The sequence below is a fragment of the Schistocerca americana genome, chromosome 1, assembly GCF_021461395.2.
Source record: "Schistocerca americana isolate TAMUIC-IGC-003095 chromosome 1, iqSchAmer2.1, whole genome shotgun sequence".
Lineage (NCBI taxonomy): Eukaryota > Metazoa > Arthropoda > Insecta > Orthoptera > Acrididae > Schistocerca > Schistocerca americana.
This window is the reverse complement of record NC_060119.1, coordinates 174,361,097-174,381,335: the sequence shown is the minus strand read 5'-3', so window position 1 is coordinate 174,381,335 and position 20,239 is coordinate 174,361,097. Positions and strand designations below refer to the sequence as shown.

The 20,239-nt window shown below is 38.0% G+C and overlaps 1 protein-coding gene across 2 annotated transcripts in view; it reads left to right on the top strand.

Annotated features, from left to right (window-relative positions):
• LOC124605249 (cytoplasmic phosphatidylinositol transfer protein 1) overlaps positions 1 to 20,239 on the top strand; it is an 85,658-nt gene that overhangs the window by 22,385 nt on the left and 43,034 nt on the right. For both annotated transcript variants that reach the window (XR_006978693.1, XM_047137223.1), the window contains exons 5-6: positions 8,075 to 8,146; positions 8,742 to 8,840. Coding sequence is in view for 1 of the 2 variants with exons in the window: in XM_047137223.1 (XP_046993179.1) it covers positions 8,075 to 8,146; positions 8,742 to 8,840 (171 nt within the window). In the remaining variant the exon portion in view is untranslated. The remainder of the gene's footprint in view (positions 1 to 8,074; positions 8,147 to 8,741; positions 8,841 to 20,239) is intronic.

Below are 20,239 nucleotides of genomic sequence, written 5' to 3'. Positions count from 1 at the left end.
TACTACTCACCTAAAAGACTAGGAACGTGGCCAATGACCAAACCCATGTGCCTAGACCATCCCCCGTCCCCCTCACTCCCCCAGGTGGGAAACAGGATGATGGCTGCATGGATTGACATTCCCGGCCAGGCTGCACAAGATACAGGAGCGTCCAGGGTTAATGCCCTGGAGGAGCTCAGTGGGGCTGTTGTTGCCAAAGACAGTAGGGAGACAGAAGTTGATCCAAGGCAATGGTGGATGGGGACTGAGTCATGTACTTTTTCATTTCCATTTTGAATGTTCTAACTAATCTTTCAGCCTCACTGTTGGACTGCAGGTGGAAGGACAGGACGAAGATGTGGCGAATCTCACAGGTGTTGTAGGATGAGGCAGACTCCTGTGACACAAACTGAGAGCCGTTAACAGAGACCAACATTGCTGGAAATCCTTTGATGGAAAAAGTTTTCAACAGGGCTGGCACAGTGGCAGCGGCCGAAATATATGGGTGCCGAACAACATATGGGAACCAAGACAATGTGTCAATTACTGTTAGCCAATATGCATTAAGGAAAGAGCCTGCAAAATTGATGTGGAGATGGTCCAAGGCCTGCGAAGGTTGCAGTCACGGAGACAACGTTTCCCGCAAGGCAGATTGCTGTGATGTGCATTGAGAATATACTGTAACCATACTGAATGATTGCAGCATGAATCACTTGGTCAGCATATAACTCCTTATGTACATCAGTTACAAAGTGACAATGACAGCTTAAACCGTGAAGCTCAGCTGCCCAAGTCTTATAGGAATGTTCTGCTTTCTTGTGATTCATATAGAACTCAACTTGAGTGGCAATGACTTGTGTTCCTTTACAGTAGTATTTCGAAAGAGGGTCGCACATGTTATCAAAAGAGAGAGAAGACATATCCTACAGGGGGCTGGTTGGCAAAGAAGTTGATACATGCGAAGCAATAATCAAGACAAAAAGAAAGCATGGCATGAGGTAACAACAGTCGATCCAAACACATGCGAAACTGCTGTCGCATTTGTTTTTCGAATTCATCCCATTTTCTGACAGAGCCATCATAAGCCGGATACTGTGGAGGGTAAATGACAGCGATGCTGCAGTGTCGCAGTAAGAACCCCTTGCTGATCAATCAGCAGGCGTAAAAACTCATCAGTAACACGTTAGACATCATAGGTGCAACAGATGACCAACCAGAGACTGAAAACCGCACGGAGAACACTCCTACACTTGTCATTGCTAGTGTTGTAAGTGGGACACACAACACAACCAAGAATGTTAGTACAACTTTACTAGACTGCGCCTGTATGCCAATCTCCATGACCTACACTGGACGCAATAAGATAAAACAACGTATGTAAGAAGAAATAACATGATAAATGAGCGTAGCGTGACAGGGTTTAAATAGGCACTCACCTGTGGTGGGCTCTATTAGAAGTTCACAGTGTGGCTCTTTTTCAGTGCACTCTTGCAGATGATAACACACTGCTTATGCATGTAGCTTTCAGGTGTTTGCGCATTACTTCAACTGCAATAGGTTGTAATCTTAAAAATATATGCAATCTAGATGGACAATAAAATTTGTGGTACTCTTTTTATTTCAGTTCTACCTTTACTTCCTCAATGGGATTATCATCATCCATTATAGACAGTGCATTGTTGATGCAGCTGTTCTTATGTTTTGTACTATCTGTACCATTTCCTTACAGTTTTCACAGATTATTCTGCTGACCACATACTGTAAATTGATATTCTAGTCCTGTCTCGTGATTTTTCTCCAGGAAGTTTCCTCCATTCTCCTAGACCTAGCAGCTATATCAGAGAAAGTAAAGAGGAAAACTTTAGAATAAGCTGTTAAAGTGACAGACTTCAAATGCTAAACAATTATCTGCTTCTGGAATCAGTGCCCTAGACATAGTTATTTTACTGAATGTTATTGATTGTTGCACCACATAGCAGTAATCACCAACTTGCCTTTACTGATCTTTACCAAATCTTGCAACTTCACTCTTGACACTCTAACTTACTCATTTAGCTCTTTGGCCCTAATCTTTACCTCAAAATGTTTCCATAGTTAGCACTAATATTAAATTTTACAGCCAGACTTATAATTGCTCTCCTTGCAAGTCTACCCCAAAAGGCTCTTCATGGTTGTGTAATTACAGTATCATCCATCCATTTGAACCTGGTTACTGTAGTCAAGCCTTGACTGCCTGTACACAATTTTATATGTTTCTTTTCTCAGTGATTTCATTCAGTGCCTTCTTATTAATTATTCAATATGTCCAACTAATCTTCAGATTCTTCCGCTAAACCATATTTCAAAAGCTTCTATTCTTTTATCTGAACTGCATGTGTCTCACTTTTGTGAAAGTTTATGCTTTCTTAACACACAAATCTGTATGTGATGTTAACAAATTTCTCTGTAGCAGTAATACTTTTCTTACCATTGTCAATTTGCACTTTATAACCTCTCAACTTAGGCCGTTGTCAGTTTTTTTGCTGCCCAAATAGCAAAACCCTTTGACCACTTGGGCGATCCCATTTTGTAATATACACAATTCTGTCAGCATTTCCTGATTTAATTCGAATACATTCCATTAATATTCTTTTACTTTTGTTGATGTTCATCTTATAATCTGTTTCCAAGACATTATCCATCATGTTCAAATTGTCTTCCAAGTCCTTTGCCTTTTCTATCATTCAAGTGCATGCTGAAAAGTAATGCCTCCGAATTTTTTATTCTGTTCTCAGTATCAGTTGAAGTATTACATGTCATCCATATTGCTCATTTGAGTCACTCACTCGTAATCGAGTTTCTAACTGTCCACGCATGGTGCACCCTCTCATTCAGCATGGCAATGCCAGACCATGCACGAGCTCTGCAACAACCTAACTCCTTGGGTCCACTGTCATCAATCATCCTCCTTATAGAACCAACTTGACCCAATTCAACTTTTGTCGCTTTCTGTAAAGACCCCCTTCGAGGACTTTATGCTGATAGTGATGAAGCAGTGCAAGGAGAGGTGAGGTTGTGGTTCCATCAGCAAAGTCAAACTTTTTACAGTGATGTTATCAACAAACTGGTGTCTCTTTGGGAGAATTGTGTTCATTACCAGGGTCAATATGTTGAGAAATAAATTTCTAGACATGAGGAATAAAGATGTAGAATGTTAATAATGTTTGTTTTATTTAAACAGCTGCATAAAGGTTTCCCCATAAAAAATTCAGAGACATTACTTTTCAGTGTGCCTTTGTACTATAAATCATAAGATCAGTATTGTCTTCCATGTTCCTACACTTCTCTTGAATAATAACTGATCTTTTACGAGGTCGAAGTCTAATAGCTGTTAATGATTGGTGTTGGAATTTTACAACCAGGACATATTAAATTGATTGTTTGGTAACATTCACAACTGTCAGCAAGTCCTGTCTTTGGAATTTTGAGTCATATATACGTCTTGCAGTGTAAGGATGTTTTGCCTGCCTCATGTATCTTGTGCAACAGGCAGAACAGTTTTACCAAGGTATGTTCTCTCAAGGATCTCAATAATTCTAAAGGATTTGCTCCAGATGCCTTGTTTTCACTAAGGTCTTTCAGTGTTCTTTCAAAATTGTTCTCAGTATCATACCTGTCACCTTAGCTTCACCTACTTTCTCTTGTCATTTCATAATACCGTCTTCAAGGTCATTTCATTTCTGTAGTCCTTCTACATATTCCTTTCATCTTTCCTTTGTATGCTTGGTGCGGACTTGCCAGATGAGCTCTTAATATTCGTATTGATCTTCTCTTTTCTCCCAGTATTTTTTCACTAGCAAGCATAAATCCTTCCCATAGTCATGCCTACATCTAGAGCCTTGCGTTTCTCCTCTACCCATCCTTGCTTTGCCAGTTTGTGCTGTCCATAAATCTAATTTTTTAGACATTTATACTCTCTTTTATCTGTTTAATTTACTATGTTTTTATATATTTTCTTTCTGCAGTTCAGTTCAGTATATCATGTGTCATCTTTCTGCAGTTCAGTTCAGTATATCATGTGTCATCCAAGGTTTTCTCCCGGGTTTTATCTTTTTACCTATTTGACATTTTGCTGCCTTCAGTATTTCATTCCTCAGATCTACTTATTAATCTTTTATTGTGTTCATTTCTCCTGTTTGTCAGTTGTCTAATGTTGAAACCTCGATATCATCTGGTTCTTTCACTTTATCCACATCCCATCTCCTTAATTTCCTAGCTCTCTACAGTTTCTCCAGTTTTAAACTGCAGGTCATAACCAATAAATTATGCCAAGAATCTTCATCTGCTTGTTTTTTGCATTTTGAAATCTGGTTTTTAAATCTCTGCCTTACTGTTATTACGTCATATATAAGAAAACTTTCTGTCCCTCCAAGTCTTATCCACCTATACAGTCTTTCATGATTCTTAAAACAAGTTAACAATGATTAAATTATGTTCTGAGCAATTCTGCTAGGAGGCTCTCCATTTCATTGCTGTCTCACTGTCCATATTCTTTCTGCTTCCTTTTCCAGCAACCTATCACTGTTAAGTTTTCATCTTCATCTCCCTTACCTAACTGAATAATTTATTTTATCTCATTAAAGATTCTTTCAGTATCTTTATTTGTGAAGGTTGTTCACCTGTAAACTTGTACTACTGTGGTGGCTGTTGGCTTTGTGTGCATCATGGCTCTGGTTGTGTAATCATCAGGCAGGGGATGGAGGGGGGGCTGAAAAGAATCTCACCTGTATTTCCATTTTCTTATTCATTATTAGTCTTGCACCTGCATCACTCTTATATGATTTTTTGCTGATTAATGTGTATTCACATGACCAGAAATACTATTCTTCCTGCTACTGGACTTCACTGATTCCCACTGTATGTAACTACAACCTATCCATTTCTCTTCTTAAATTCTCTAACCTACCTATCCATTTGCCCTTTAAAATTTTGAACCTATTTATCCTGTTAAGGAATCTAACATTGTCGCAGCAACCCATAGAAGTGTAATTTTGTTTTTCCTTATGATGACATCCTCCTGAGTACCCCCTGAACATCCAACATCCTCCTGAGTACTCCCTGCCATGAGATCTGAGTCAGGAACTACTTTACCTTCAGAATATTTTACCCAAGAGAGTGACATAATTATTAAGCCATGCAGTAAGATTGCATGCCCATCTGAAACATAATAGCCGTAGTTTGCACTTGCTTTCAGCCATTCACAGTACTAATGTAGGAGGAAAGTATTGGATAATGTCATATGTCCAGGTCACTCAACCATCCAAACTGTTGCCCCTGCAAGTGCTGAAAACAGAAGCAATATGTTAGTCAAGACTTTCCATAAATATAGGTCCACCTGCAGTATGACTACCTGTATCACTGAGACACATAAGCTACCCCACTTCAGCAGGACGCATATTGCATGGCTCTGTCATTGGAGTTGTCTTCAGAGCTGATTGCTGCAATGTTTCAATGCTTTCCACTGTTGAATGGATTGATTCCAGGCATGCCATTTTGTGGGCTTCCATTGTTAAGAAAATTAGTGCCTTAGACTGCAATGAGCCCTTGAAAACTAAAGCTGTTGAATGGAGGGACGAAATGTAATCTTTTTTAAAATCTCACATCAACCTGTCGTATAATGATGGTCACATCAACCTGTCGTATAATGATGGCCACATGTGGTAGATGTTACTGTGGCTACTGTAGTAGTAGTGGCACTATTGAGGAGCAAATGTAGTGTTACGTTTTCGTATGACTTTGGATACCACACATTATCTTGACCTCTACATATTAAGGACCAATTGAATCTCAGCTGCTACAGTTTAGTCCTTGATATACTTCTCCCTCTTTCAGGCAACCCCGTATGCAATATTTCAGCATGACATTTTTCCATTGGATGTGCCATGTTCTGAGAACACTTTTTCTCTGGGCTGAACTTTCATGTGACATGCTGTCCTATGAAAAGTCTGGGATGTGGTTTGTTGGCAACTTTTATGGTCATAGTCTTTCAGCAACCACTGTTAATGTTTTGTCAATGTGCATACAAATCCCATGGAAAGAAATTAACCAGAAAAGTAGTCAGCTACTCTTCAATGAAATGCCATGATGTTTGTGGGGTGGGGGGTCAGTGAAACTACCAATACCACCTGTCTACTTTATGACACATAAAGCACTCATTGAAATGTAGTATTTGTAAAATATGTGTTATAACAAGAATTATAATTACTTTCATTTCATTCATTGACTTTTCTCCTTACAATCAAATATTCATCTTTCAACCTAATCTAGATCTTGGACTATGCCACTGATCAGCATGTCACCACAACTAAAATTTCGTATTCACATTTGTGAGCTTCAGTTTTATTTGCTTCTTCTATGGTGGCAATAATCTTTTGATGCTTTGGTGACAATAGGCTGTTCAATGATCACGGAACCAGATTGAGAAAAGAGTGTATCTTTAAATGATTATCATACACCCAGAAATTCCTCATTTGCTGGACACATGTAAATGAAAACTTTGAAGCACAGAATATTTGACATCCACTAACTTGGAGTCACTGAGCAAGAGGTTCATACCTTTGTTAAATATTTCATACTTCTATTTTTGCATGCTTTAGCACGATACCATTAACCATTTCGTAGCATTGTTCTGCTGTTATGATTGTACCTTTGAAATTTGTTTTAAAAGATAATTACACATTTTGCAATTACATCAGTGTTTCATTCCAGTAGGGATGAAATGCATTTTGGTCACATCTTCCAAATGATGATGTGGTGCAAGAAAATATTATCCTTCAGAGAATAATGTTAAAGGGAAACTAGGGGATTTCAGACTCCACACTTTCTATGTTTGCAAGTCAAAAAGCAGGGAACACATCTTTCAGCTTGCAGTATTCCATTTGGAAGATAGTCTTTCATTTGCTGCAGCTGCTCTTAAGTGCCCACTAGTGATGATTGTTTTGACTTTCCCACACAAAAAAGAAGGAAAACAAATCACTCGCTCATACTTTCATGTAGCCTACATACTGTCTACCATTCATGGTGAATATATATGGAACATTTATCTTAGAAAGTTCATGTAGACATACTTGATATTTGTTCATATTTCCAGATGATGTGTCACTTTGCTCTGATACTACACACTTATATTTACCATCATTAAATTGCATTGGCATTATGGATAACAGTTAATATAAATATCATTCTGAGAAACTGCAGATTGTGGCAGGCGGGGTGTAAATTATGTTTTGATAACTGTCATGTCAGTCTCATTGTCAGAAATAGTTTATTGAAAAATACCTGAATTGCCACTTATAGATAATCCTGAAGCATAATGATACTCAGTTTCTCTTCTGTTACCTCCATCACCTGAATGTTTTTGCTAAAATTGGGTTTTGCACAAAAGATAATATTAATTACCTTCCAGAGTGGAATTATCACTCTGCAGTGCAGTGTGCGCTGATATGAAACTCCCTGGCAGATTAAAACTGTGAGCTGGACCGAGATTCTAACTTGAGCCCGAACCCGAGTTCGAGTCTCGGTCTGGCACACAGTTTTAACCTGCCAGGAAGTTTCATTAATTGTCTTTATTCTCTTGATAGTTTCTGCTAGTAGCTGAATAATTCCATATGTCATATACTGAGTTCCATAACAGCATTATTGTGAAATTGTGCTTAGATTTTTCTGAAGGATGAACTCTGGTGAAACTGTCATAAATTTATCACTCATTAAAAGAAATAAGTAAAAATGAATATGGATATCACCATTTTCCACATACCATTAATAAATCAAGTCATTCTGTAATTAATACGCTAATAGTGCGATTTCTACAGCTCTGTTCTACATACCCTCCTGTAGAAGAACTAGTTAGTAGCACCATGATATGTTTATATCTTTGCTGGACGTTGGAAGACGGAAACTGTGAGTTTAGTGAATGTTTAAGATTAAGTGTAAAGAGCAGTTTACAGTGTTAGAATAAATTTGCCTTCCACCCATTTCCATTGAAGGCTTTGTTTGACATGTGATACATAAGTCCTGTATGAGACCATTAAAATTTTCTTTTTAAATTTTGTTTCAGTGCTCATTCATACCAAAATTCAACATATCCATCAAGACAAAATATGAAAACAACAATGGTTCTACTGAAAATGTAAGTAAAATTACTGATTTAGCTTTCAGTTAAGAGTAATTATTAACTCAACCACCTAATGGAAATATATTTTTGTTTTTTGTGCTGCTATTAGGTTTTTTGGGTAGCTATCAAATTTCAAATATTCAAACATGTATTGAAGTAACACCTACTGACATTTATTTGTTTTTGTCTTTTTATTATTAATGTTTCATTCTTCTTTCTTTCTTTCTTTCTTTCTTTCTTTCTTTCTTTCTTTTTCTAGATTTCACTTTCATATTTTATCATGCATTTTTTTTCTTAAAAGATTCAGTAAACTCTTAGTAAAAGCTTTCAGTTATAATTTAGGTAGTCTTCTTTCTCCCTTCACTGTCTTAGACCACTGAAATTTTCTCATTGCATACCTCTGTACTTGTGACTGTTTAATAAAGTTTATAGAAAGGCTAATTTTATTTGTTATCATTGTGAGGTCTGCTGATCACATTTTATATTTTCCAAAGAAGGCTGGAATATCTTTCTAATAAGTGTTACTTGATGCTTTGGTAATAAAGTTTGTTTAAAAAAGTAGTTTATGTAAAGTCTGGACAGTTTTTGATATCTCTCTGTTTGCCTGCAGTGCCTCAACCTGACGCCAGAGGTTCTAGCTGAGAGAAGTATAGATGAAATAGACATTGCGTACGATGAAGTTAGTCCTAAACACTATAAAGAGGAAGAGGTAAGTTCTGCCATCCTCAGCACATACTGTGTAACTTAGGTGATCAATAATTTACTGTCGATAGTTATATGTAGGTGCCCCAGAAAAGACATTGTTGTTTTAAACAAGTTATGTATTTCATTATGACATTGCAGGTTAAAACATTTATCCTTCATTGGAAAATATAAGCGAAAAGTATAAGAAGAAATCTGCTGTATATGTGTAATATATTTTTGAAAATTTACGCATTTTGTGATTGTAATGAAACAATACGAAGTTTCATGGACATGTTATTAAAATTTATTTGTAGTGAGCATGGATCCTTAAGTGCATCTCACTTTAAGGGATATAATATCAACAGCTTCTGGCTGCTGGCCCCCCCCCCCCCCCCCCCCCATGAACCATGTCCTTGCCATTGGTGGAGAGGCTTGTGTGCCTCATTGGTACAGACAGCCGTACCGTAGGTGTAACAACAGAGGGGTATCTGGTATCTGATGAGAGGCCAGACAAACGTGTGGTTCCTGAAGAGGTGCAGCACCCTTTTCAGCAGTTGCTGGGGCAACAGTCTGTATGATTGACTGATCTGGCCTCGTAACATCAACCAAAACGGCCATGCTGTGCTGGTACTTTGAATGGCTGAATGCAAGGGGAAACTACAGCTGTAGTTATTCCCAAGGGCATGCAGCTGTACTGTATGCTTAAATAATGATGGTGTCCTCTTGGGTAAAATATTCTGGAGGTAAAATAGTCCTCCATTTGGATCTCCGGGTGGGGACTACTCAGGAAAATGTTGTTATCAGGAGAAACAAAACTTGCTTTCTACAGATTGTAGCATGGAATGTCAGATCCCTTAATTGGGCAGGTAGGCCAGAAAATTTAAAAAGGAAATTTGATAGGTTAAAGTTAGATGTTGTTGTTCTGGTCTTCAGTCCAGAGACTGGTTTGATGCAGCTCTCCATGCTACTCTATCCTGTGCCAGCTTTTTCATCACCCAGTACCTACTGCAACCTACATCCTTCTGAATCTGTTTAGTGTATTCCTCTCTTGGTCTCCCTCTACGATTTTTACCCTCCACGCTTCCCTCCAATACTAAATTGGTGATCCCTTGATGTCTCAAAATATGCCCTACCAACCGATCCCTTCTTCTAGTCAAGTTATGCCACAAACTCCTCTTCTCTCCAATTATATTCAATACCTCCTCATTAGTTATGTGATCTACCCATCTAATCTTCAGCATTCTTCTGTAACACCACATTTCGAAAGCTTCTATTCTCTTCCTGTCTAAACTATTTATTGTCCACGTTTCACTTCCATACAAGGCTACACTCCATAAAAATACTTTCAGAAACGACTTCCTGACACTTAAATCTATACTCGATGTTAACAAATCCCTCTCCTTCAGAAACACTTTCCTTGCCATTGCCAGTCTACATTTTATATCCTCTCTACTTCGACCATCATCAGTTGTTTTGCTCCCCAAATAGCAAAACTCATCTACTACTTTAAGCATCTCATTTCCTAGTCTAATACCCTCAGCATCACCTGATTTAATTTTCCTACATTCCATTATCCTCTTTTGCTTTTGTTGATGTTCATCTTATACCCTCCTTTCAAGACACTGTGCATTCCATTTAATTGCTCTTCCAGGTCCTTTGCTGTCTCTGATAGAATTACAATGTCATCGGCGAACGTCAAAGTTTTTATTTCTTCTCCATAGATTTTGATACGTACTCCGAATTTTTCTTTTCTTTCCTTTACTGTTTGCTCAATATACAGTTTTAATAACATCGGGGATAGGCTACAATCCTGTCTCACGCCCTTCCCAACCACTGCTTCCCTTTCATGTCCCTCGACTCTTATAACCGCCTTCTGGTTTCTGTACAAATTGTAAATAGCCTTTCGCTCCCTGATTTTACCCCTGCTGCCTTCAGAATTTGAAAGAGATTATTCCAGTCAACATAGTCAAAAGCTTTCTCTTAAGTCTACTAATGCTAGAAACGTAGGTTTCCTTAATCTATTTTCTAAGATAAGTCATAGGGTCAGTATTGCCTCACGTGTTTAAACATTTCTATGGAATCCAAACTGATCTTCCTTGAGGTCAGCTTCTACCAGTTTTTCCATTTGTCTGTAGAGAATTCATGTTAGTATTTTGCAGCCGTGGCTTATTAAACTGATGGTTCAGTAATTTTCACATCTGTTAACACCTGCTTTCTTTGGGACTGGAATTATTATATTCTTCTTGAAGTCTGAGAGTATTTCGCCTGTCTCATACTTCTTGCTCACTAGATGGTAGAGGTTCGTAAGGCCTGGCTCTCCCAAGGCTGTCAGTATTTCTAATGGATTGTTGTCTATTCCCGGGGCCTCGTTTCAACGTGGGTGCTTGTTTCAACGAGTGCTCTGTCAAACTCTTCACGCAGTATCGTATCTCCCATTTCATCTTCCTCTATATTCTCTTCCATTTCTATAATATTGTCCTCAAGAACATCGCCCTTGTATAGACCTTCTATATACTCCTTCCACCTTTCTGCTTTCCCCTCTTTGCTTAGAACTGGGTTTCCATCTGAGCTCTTGATATTCATGCAGGTGCTTCTCTTTTCTCCAAAGGTCTCTTTAATTTTCCTGTAGGCAGTATCTATCTTACCCCTAGTGAGATAGCCTCAACATCCTTACATTTGTCCTCTAGCCATCCCTGCTTAGCCGTTTTGCACTTCCTGTCAATCTCATATTTGAGACGTTTGTATTCCTTTTTGCCTGCTTCATTTACTGCATTTTTATATTTTCTCCTTTCATCAATTAAATTCAATACCTCTTCAGTTACCCAAGGATTTCTATTAGCCCTCGTCTTTTTACCTACTTGATCCTCTGCTACCTTCACTATATTTCATCTCTCAGAGCTACCCATTCTTCTTCTACTGTATTTTTTCCTCCCATTCTTGTCACTCATTCCCTAATACTTTCCCTGAAGCTCTCTACAACCTCTGGTTCTTTCAGTTCATCCAGGTCCCATCTCCTTAAATTCCCACCTTTTTGCAGTTTCTTCAGTTTTAATCTACAGTTCATAACCAATAGATTGTGGTCAGAGTCCACATCTGCCCCTGGAAATGTCTCACAATTTAAAAGTTAGATATAGTGGGAATTAGCGAAGTTTGCTAAAGTGAATACAGGGTTATAAATGTGAAATCAAATAAGGGTAATGCAAGAGTAGTTTTAATAAAGAATAAAAAAGTAGGAATGTGGATAAGTTATTACAAACAGCATATTGAACGCATTATTGTAGCCAAGATAGACACGAAGCCCATGCCTACCACAGTAGTACAAGTTTATATGCCAACTAGCTTCGTAGATGATGTAGAGATTGAAGAAATATTTGATGTGATAAAAGAAATTATTCAGATAGTTAAGGTAGACGAAAATTTAATAGTCATAGGGGACTGGGATTCAATAGTAGGAAAAGGAAGGGAGGGAAAAGTAGTAGGTGAATATGGAAGGGGGGTAAGGAATGAAAGAGATAACTGCCTCTTAGAATTTTACACAGAACAGAACTTAATCATAACTAACACTTGGTTTAAGAATCATGAATATACGTATACTATGAATATATGTATACTATGAATATATAATCATGAATATACTTATACTACGTGGAAGACACCTGGAGATACTGGAAGGTTTCAGATAGATTATATAATGGTAAGACAGAGATTAAGGAACCAGGTTTTACATCATAAGGCATTTCCAATGGCAGATGTGGACTCTAATCAGAATTTATTGCTTATGAACTGTAGATTAAAACAACTGAAGAAACTGCAGGAAGGTAGGAATTTAAGGAGATGGGACCTGGATAAACTGAAAGAATCAGAGGTTGTAGAGTGTTTCAGAGACAGCATTAGGAATGATTGACAGATACAGGGGAAAGAAATACAGTAGAAGAAGAATGGGTAGCTTTGAGAGATGAATAGTGAAGGCAGCAGAGGATCAAGTAGGTAAAAAGATGAGGGCTTGTATGAATCCTTAGGTAACAGAAGAGATATTGAATTTAAATGAGAAAATATAAAAATGCATTAAATGAAACAGGTGAAGAGGAATAAAAACATCTCAAGAATGAGATTGACAGGAAGTGCCAATTGGCTAAAAAGGGATGGATAGAGGACAAATGCAAGGAAGTAGAAGCATATGTCATTAGGGGTAAGATAGATACTGCCTACAGGAAAATTAAAGAGACCTGTGGAGAAAAGAGAACCACCTGTGTGAACATAGAGTGTTCAGATGGAAAAATAGTCCTACGCAAAATAGGGAAAGCAGAAAGGTGGAAGGAGTATACAGAGGGTCTATAAAAGGGCGATGTATTATGGAAACAGAAGAGGACGTAGATGAAGATGAAACAGGAGATATGATACTGCATGAAGAATTTGACAGAGGAAGGCCCGGAGAGTAGAAAACATTCCATTAGAACTACTGATAGTCTTGGGAGAGCCAGCCATGACAAAACTCTTCCTTCTGGTGAGCAAGATATTCGAGACAGGTGAAATACCTTCGGATTTCAATAAGAATGTAATAATTTCAATCCCAAAGAAAGCAGGTGTTGACAGGTGTGAAAATTACCGAATTATCAGTTTAATAAGTCATGGTTGCAAAATACTAACACGAATTCTATACAGAAAAACGGAAAACTGATAGAAGCCAACCTTGGGGAAGATCAGTGGATTCCGTAGAAATTTTGGAATACGTAAAGCAGTATTGACCCTATGACTTATCTTAGAAGATAGGTTAACGAAAGAGGAACCTATGTTTCTAGCATTTGTAGACTTAGAGAAAGCTTTTGATAATGTTGACTGGAATACTCTCTTTCAAATTTTGAAGGCAGCAGGGGTAAAATACCGGGAGCGGAAGGCTATTTACAATTTGTACAGCAACCAGAAGGCGGTTATAAGAGTTGAGGGACATGAAAGGGAAGCAGTGGTTGGGAAGGGTGTGAGACAGGATTGTAGCCTATCCCCTATGTTATTCAATCTGTATATTGAGCAAGCAGTAAAGGAAAGAAAAGAAAAATTCGTAGTAGGTAATAAAATCCGTGGAGAAGAAATAAAAACTTTGAGTTTGGTCGATGACATTGTAATTCTATCAGAGACAGCAAAGGACCTGGAAGAGCACTTAAACGGAATGGACAGTGTCTTGAAAGGAGGGTATAGGATGAACATCAACAAAAGCAAAAGAGGATAATGGAATGTAGGAAAGTAAATCAGGTGATGCTGAGGGTATTAGATTAGGAAATGAGTAGATGAGTTTTGCTATTTAAGGAGGGATAACTGATGGTCAAAGTAAAGAGGATGTAAAATGTAGACTGGCTATGGCAAGGATAGCGTTTCTGAAGAAGAGAAGTTTGTTAACATCGAGTATATATTTAAGTGTTAGGAAGTCCTCTCTGAAGGTATTTGTGTGGAGTGTAGCCACATATGGAAGTGAAACAGGAACAGTTTAGACAAGAAGAGAATAGAAGCTTTTGAAATGTGGTGTTACAGAAGAATTCTGAAGATTAGATGGGTAGCTCAATTAACTAATGAGGAGGTACTGAACAGAATTGTGGAAATTGTGGTACAAGTTGACTAGAAGAAAGAATCGGTTGGCAGGACACGTTTTTAGGCATCAAGGGATCACCAATTTAGTATTGGAGGGAAGCGTGGAGGATAAAAATCGTAGAGGGAGATCAAGCGATCAATACGCTCAGCAGATTCAGAAGGGTGTAGGTTGCAGTAGTTACCCAGAAATGAAAGGCTGCACAGGATAGAGTAGTATGGAGAGCTACATCAAAGCAGTCTCTGGACTGAAGACCACAACAACAACAATATTAACAGCTGTTTTGAAATGTTGCAATAATGCTTGAACAGTGTTTGATTATCACTGCCCAACATGGAGGTCAAAGTTAACTGCAGACTAGTGAGTTCTGACTTCATTAAAATACCTGCCCAAGTACAGCAGTAAAATTTCAAGCACAATTAGTGTTTCTAGTCATAAATTCAAAGTACAGGAATAAGTGGTGCTGTTATAAAATGTGATATCCTAGCTGTGGCATAAGCAGTTAATGTCCTTGCATTTGAGTAATGAATGTATTCTTACAGACCTGGCCAAGAAATTGGAAAAGTTTCCGGACCATGTGAGTAACAAAAATAAAGATAAATTTAACCTTGCTTGTTTTAAGATGCTTATTATCACATTATTGTGTGTAACTCTTTTTGATGGAAAAAGGAGAAAAATATTGAAGTTTTTACAAATTATGAAATAAGGAAACTGAAACACCTTTAAAAAGAAGGAAGATGCTTGGTCTGTAGAGTACAAAGAGAGCACAGATTGTTGGTGGGATAGGGGTAAAGTTTAAGAAGAAAAAGATGCTCAGTTTGTGACATTACTAGTCTTTTACAGCAGCTGTAACCTGGCTCAAGTGGTTAAACACAGTATATTGGTAATTGGGCTATGCACAACTATGTTTACAAAGGTAGCCTTGATGAAGTCATAGAGTCGAGCCGCATGTGTCTGCTTTCATACCTAACAGCTAAATTCGCTGCAGATAATAATTTGTATCTGTGATCCTGCAGTCAAATAGTCCATGGATTCGCTGGAATTGCAAATTAATAAAATAATCATTTGTATTAAATATGAGAGAAGATTAAATAATTAATCAAAAGGATATTTTTTCTAATGCCTGAAATTGATGTTGACAAACACTAGAGGATCATGTGAATAATTGTTGGTTTGTTCAATCAAATAATCATAAATATTTGGAAAGAGTGTCTTACACTTAATAGTTATAATACAATCAGAAATAAAAGCATATTGAAAAGCAGTAAAGTTGCGTTAAGTGCACTGCAAGAATGGTAGCAGATACCCCAGCTAATCATCAAAGATGCATGAAAACTAAATCCCATTCTGTGATTACAAAACACGAAATATTCACCAGCTCAAAATAAATTAAGCTTAGGTATGGTGACCACATACCTACACACATCAGCTAAATAGTAAAAACACATACTGTCTCCACTCTTAATTCCACAGTGCAAGCAGAAAAATCAAAGTTCAGAACTCGTGAAAATTAAAGTCACCTTGAAAGTTAGAGTACTCGAGTGGCTGTTGACCACCCAAAATCTACCATCTTCACAGCTGAATACCACTTGTTATCTCAGCAGGTCCGCCTTCTTCCAGCTCTCAGAACTAAGTGCCCATCTCCAGTATCAAGCTTAGCTCTGCCACTGCCTGATTCTCATTGGCTGAAGGCCATTCCCACCAAAATGTACAGTATTCTTAGCTTCTAAAGACTTACTTTGACTTTACTTGACCACCTTCTGCATTAAACTAGCATATTACTACAATATTTAATAAATGGGAGGTTATTAACATTTGGTCCCACTCAGACCATTTGCAATAAGTATAAATAATAGTTGATGATAAATGAATAACACAATCCTCACACAGGTGTGTTTATGTTAAATGATAGTAAAATGTTGTTAAATGTTTGTTAAACAGTAACTTTGGCAGCACTGATACAGCACCTTTTGGCATTCTGAGTTCATTGATGGTTTCAGCTTGTACATGCAACTGACCACTTTTAAAATACAGAGTGTTTCAAAAAGAATATATGTATTACAAAGTATTATTTTGCCCAAACTACTAATTGCTGCACCTCAGTTCGGCTGTTGGAGAAACAAATACAGAGTTTAGTTTATATTAATAGCCGCTAGATGTCAGCTGTCTTCTGTTTTGCTCGGTAACCATCATATGTTTAAAATGGCTACTCCACAGCAGAAATCATTGTGTGTTCTCGAGTTTGTAAAGTGCAGTTCCATGATTACAGTGCAAAGACATTGCAGGATGAGGTGTCAAATTGATGCTCCAAATGGGTGGAAAATTTGCAAATGGTATCGACAGCTTTTAGATACCGGATGTGTATGTAAAGGAAAGAGTCCTGAGCGCCCTCATGTTCCTGAAGGAAATGTTGCACGAATTCAAACTGCTTTCTGACATAGTCCTTCAAAATCAACTCATCGTGCCAGTTGGGAGTTACAACTGCCTACAACAATTTGGTGTGTTTTAAGATGTCGGTTGGTTATGAAGCCACACAAGTTACAGCTGTTACAAGCTCTGCATCCTGATGACAAACGCAAACATGTGGCATTTTTAATGAGATTCTTGATGCTATTGACAATGATAGCACTCACAGACAATGCATCATGTTCAGTGATGAAGCGACTTTCCATGTTAGTGGTCAGGTAAACAAACACAATGTTCGAATTTGGAGCCTACAGAAACCACATCCAGCCATTGAACATGTAAGAGATTCGCCCAAAGTCAACATGTTTTGTGTGATATCACGATCATCTATTTACGGCCCATTCTTCTTTCATGGAAACATGGTTAACGGTCAGCAGTATCTCACTATGTTACAAAACTAGTTGTTTCCGAGGATACAAGAAGACAACTTCATTTTTCAAACAGATGGGGCACCCTCTCACTGGAGTCGCAAGTGCGTCAACAGGGTGTATACGACCCGGGACAACCGGGAGATCCGGGAAAAGCCCAGGAATTTTTTCATCCGGGAGAAAACCGGGAATAACCCGGGAATTTTTTACAATTCCGGGAATGTTTCATTGTTTTAGTTTTCAGTTAAATGTTTGTGATTTTGACTGGTAAGAACCAATACTCCAACAAAAGATATTACTGTATCCCGCGTCTGCAGGATAATACTGCAGCAACAAAACATTAACAAGAGGAAGAAAAAACGGAAATAAAACTTAAGCCGCAAAGGAAATCTGCCATATACAACAACAAAACATAGTGCTCATACAAGCATCTGCCAGCAGCAAAGTGTGCCAAAGGCTTTAGAAAGACTATGCAATGATTCATAACGACAAGTTGCCTCCGATGAGCGTGCCGTGACAGTTGTTGACATAGATTCATTTGAGCAGTTACAGGCGGGCTCTTGTGGATGCGTAGTTGAGTCGTGTATGGGTAGTACCTTCTCCCGCTTCTGGCTACGGATGTGTGGCTGGGCGACACTATCTAGTATTGCCCTGGTTCGGAAATATCGTAGATCTGGGGCTGATGCACAGAGCAGTCTGAGTTGTGGCGGGGAGGTGGGTAGTCTTCATGTGACCTGTGTTTACATTTAGTGATTTTGCTGTTTCCTCTTCATTTATTACTCACATCAAATGAAAACAAAACGTATTTCTGTGGCCAGATAATTACGGAAGGCTAAAATATATTATTATTTTAAAATTTTATTTCCACCTTTCTGACAGTCAAGCATTAATCACCTTGCAGAACAATGAAGTTATTTTTGTCGCTTTGCTAAAGATATTTGGCTTTTATTAACGTTTTGCGCTGAGACAGTCAATTTATTTGAAACAAAGTGTTTAATTTTACACTGTTGGCTAGTTTCAACTGTTCGCTGCATTTCAAGTGCACGTTGTCCATCTTTTAGCTTGCATGGCATGATGCCATAATAAAGAACCAAACATGAGATAATGCTGTACTGGTACTCAAGAAAATTTAGATCCGAATCTGGACATACGAATGTGCATTTAAAGCCCGATTATACATTTTAGTATGGTTCACGAAATTCCGATGAACTTGACGCGTCCTCTTATGTCTTGTTTCTTTTGTGACATAGTGTAAGATCTTTTAATGTTTTACACGTACGAACATACGGGCTTCCTGTGTCATCATAGCTGCGCAAAAGCTGTGGTGCCTCTTATCCGGTGCTATCTGGCAACTGCTGAAATGAATCAGTTTCTAACAAGCCGCGGGAAACCATTGTGGATGGTGGTTTGAAAAGCGTTACTTTCAAAGTAAATTTCCTTTTACACAAGATGAACTATATGCGAGAATGTGCGATGAATTTCTTAAATCGCAGAGCGTTTGACTCTCAATTAAAAATCAAATCTTTGAGGACGACCATCTAGAAGAATTTCAAGTGCAGAAGATCAGACATTTACGTCGTTATTAAAAATTTTACTGGCACATTTGTGTGATGTATCTTAAAGTGCAACACGCGCAAAAAATATCAACATTATATGTGGAAGCTTAGCTTCTCTTGCAGCGTATTAATCTTCGAGACCTCTGTTTTTCTTGTAGCAACACTATGTATATAATTTAAACCATCAACTTTTCTTATTTGTGTGTTCGTGCTACTTAAGAGTGATCTTGCTATTGGCTGACATCATCACGTGTCCTATGCTGTCATCAGCTGGTGAGATCACATGATATAAGCTATGACTGGCGTACAAAAGCGTGTCGCAATCTCGATTTCAATGCCTTGGAAAGTAACATGCGGTGTTTGGTGGAATTCGAATTTATATTTTTGTAACACGAAAATATGCAGCGTACATGTTGCTGCTGCACATCAAAGATCTTTCCAAAACGTGTCCCCCCCCTTCCCCCCCCTGAATTCTGTTTTCTAAAGTAGGGGAATTTCTACATCAGCATATAAAATCATAAACATTCAAAAGACTGATAAGTTTTACAGTGCTGAGGAAAAGTATACTCTCACATAACACCGGGAAAAATGTATTTTCACCCGGGAGAAAGTGTATTTTCAACCGACGAGAAACCCTGGAATTTTTTTTCCTTGTCCGTGTATACACCCTGGTCAATATCTGAATGGAACACTACTGAACTGTTGGATTGGTCATCGAGAAGCTGGTGACTTAGCATGTACCAGCTGTGCTCCACGGTCACCAGAATTCACACCCTCTGACTTCTTCCTGTGGACTTTCATTAAAGACCATGTTTATGTACCACCAGTCCCACAGAATGAGGAAGAGTTTAAGAACCGGATCCGTACTGCCATAACATCAGTGACAAAGGTCATGCTTGCCTGAGTATGGGAGGAATTTCAGTTTCGATGTGATATTGTTTGTGTCGCTGGTGGAGGACATATTGAACATCTGTAATCTGAACTTGAGAGGTTCAAAAATATGTGTGTAAAGTTTCAAATTCGTATGTCTTAAAGTTTAATAAATATATGCATTCAGAATACATGTACTCTTTTTGAAACACCCTGTACAGTGGTTTTTTATATCAGCCATAATCAGTATTAAAATAAAGTTGCTGGCAAAAAATGGTAAAATATTCATTAGCTAACTACACAAATAAGACAACATATGAGGCAACCCATACTGCATTCAGTTGCTGTGTTGTGAGTGTGGAGACTATGGTGTTCTGACAAACATTTGCATAATGGAGAAGATATAAAACTGTAATAAGTCAATATATGAAATAGATACAGATGTGTAGCTTTCAGACGTGAAAACTATATTGCAATGCTATCATCTGAAACATTTTTTGTTGAAATCGCATGAATCATTTAGAAGTTACTGATGATAAGGGTCATAGTGAAAATATGCAGTCACTACAGAGTATTAACATCTGTA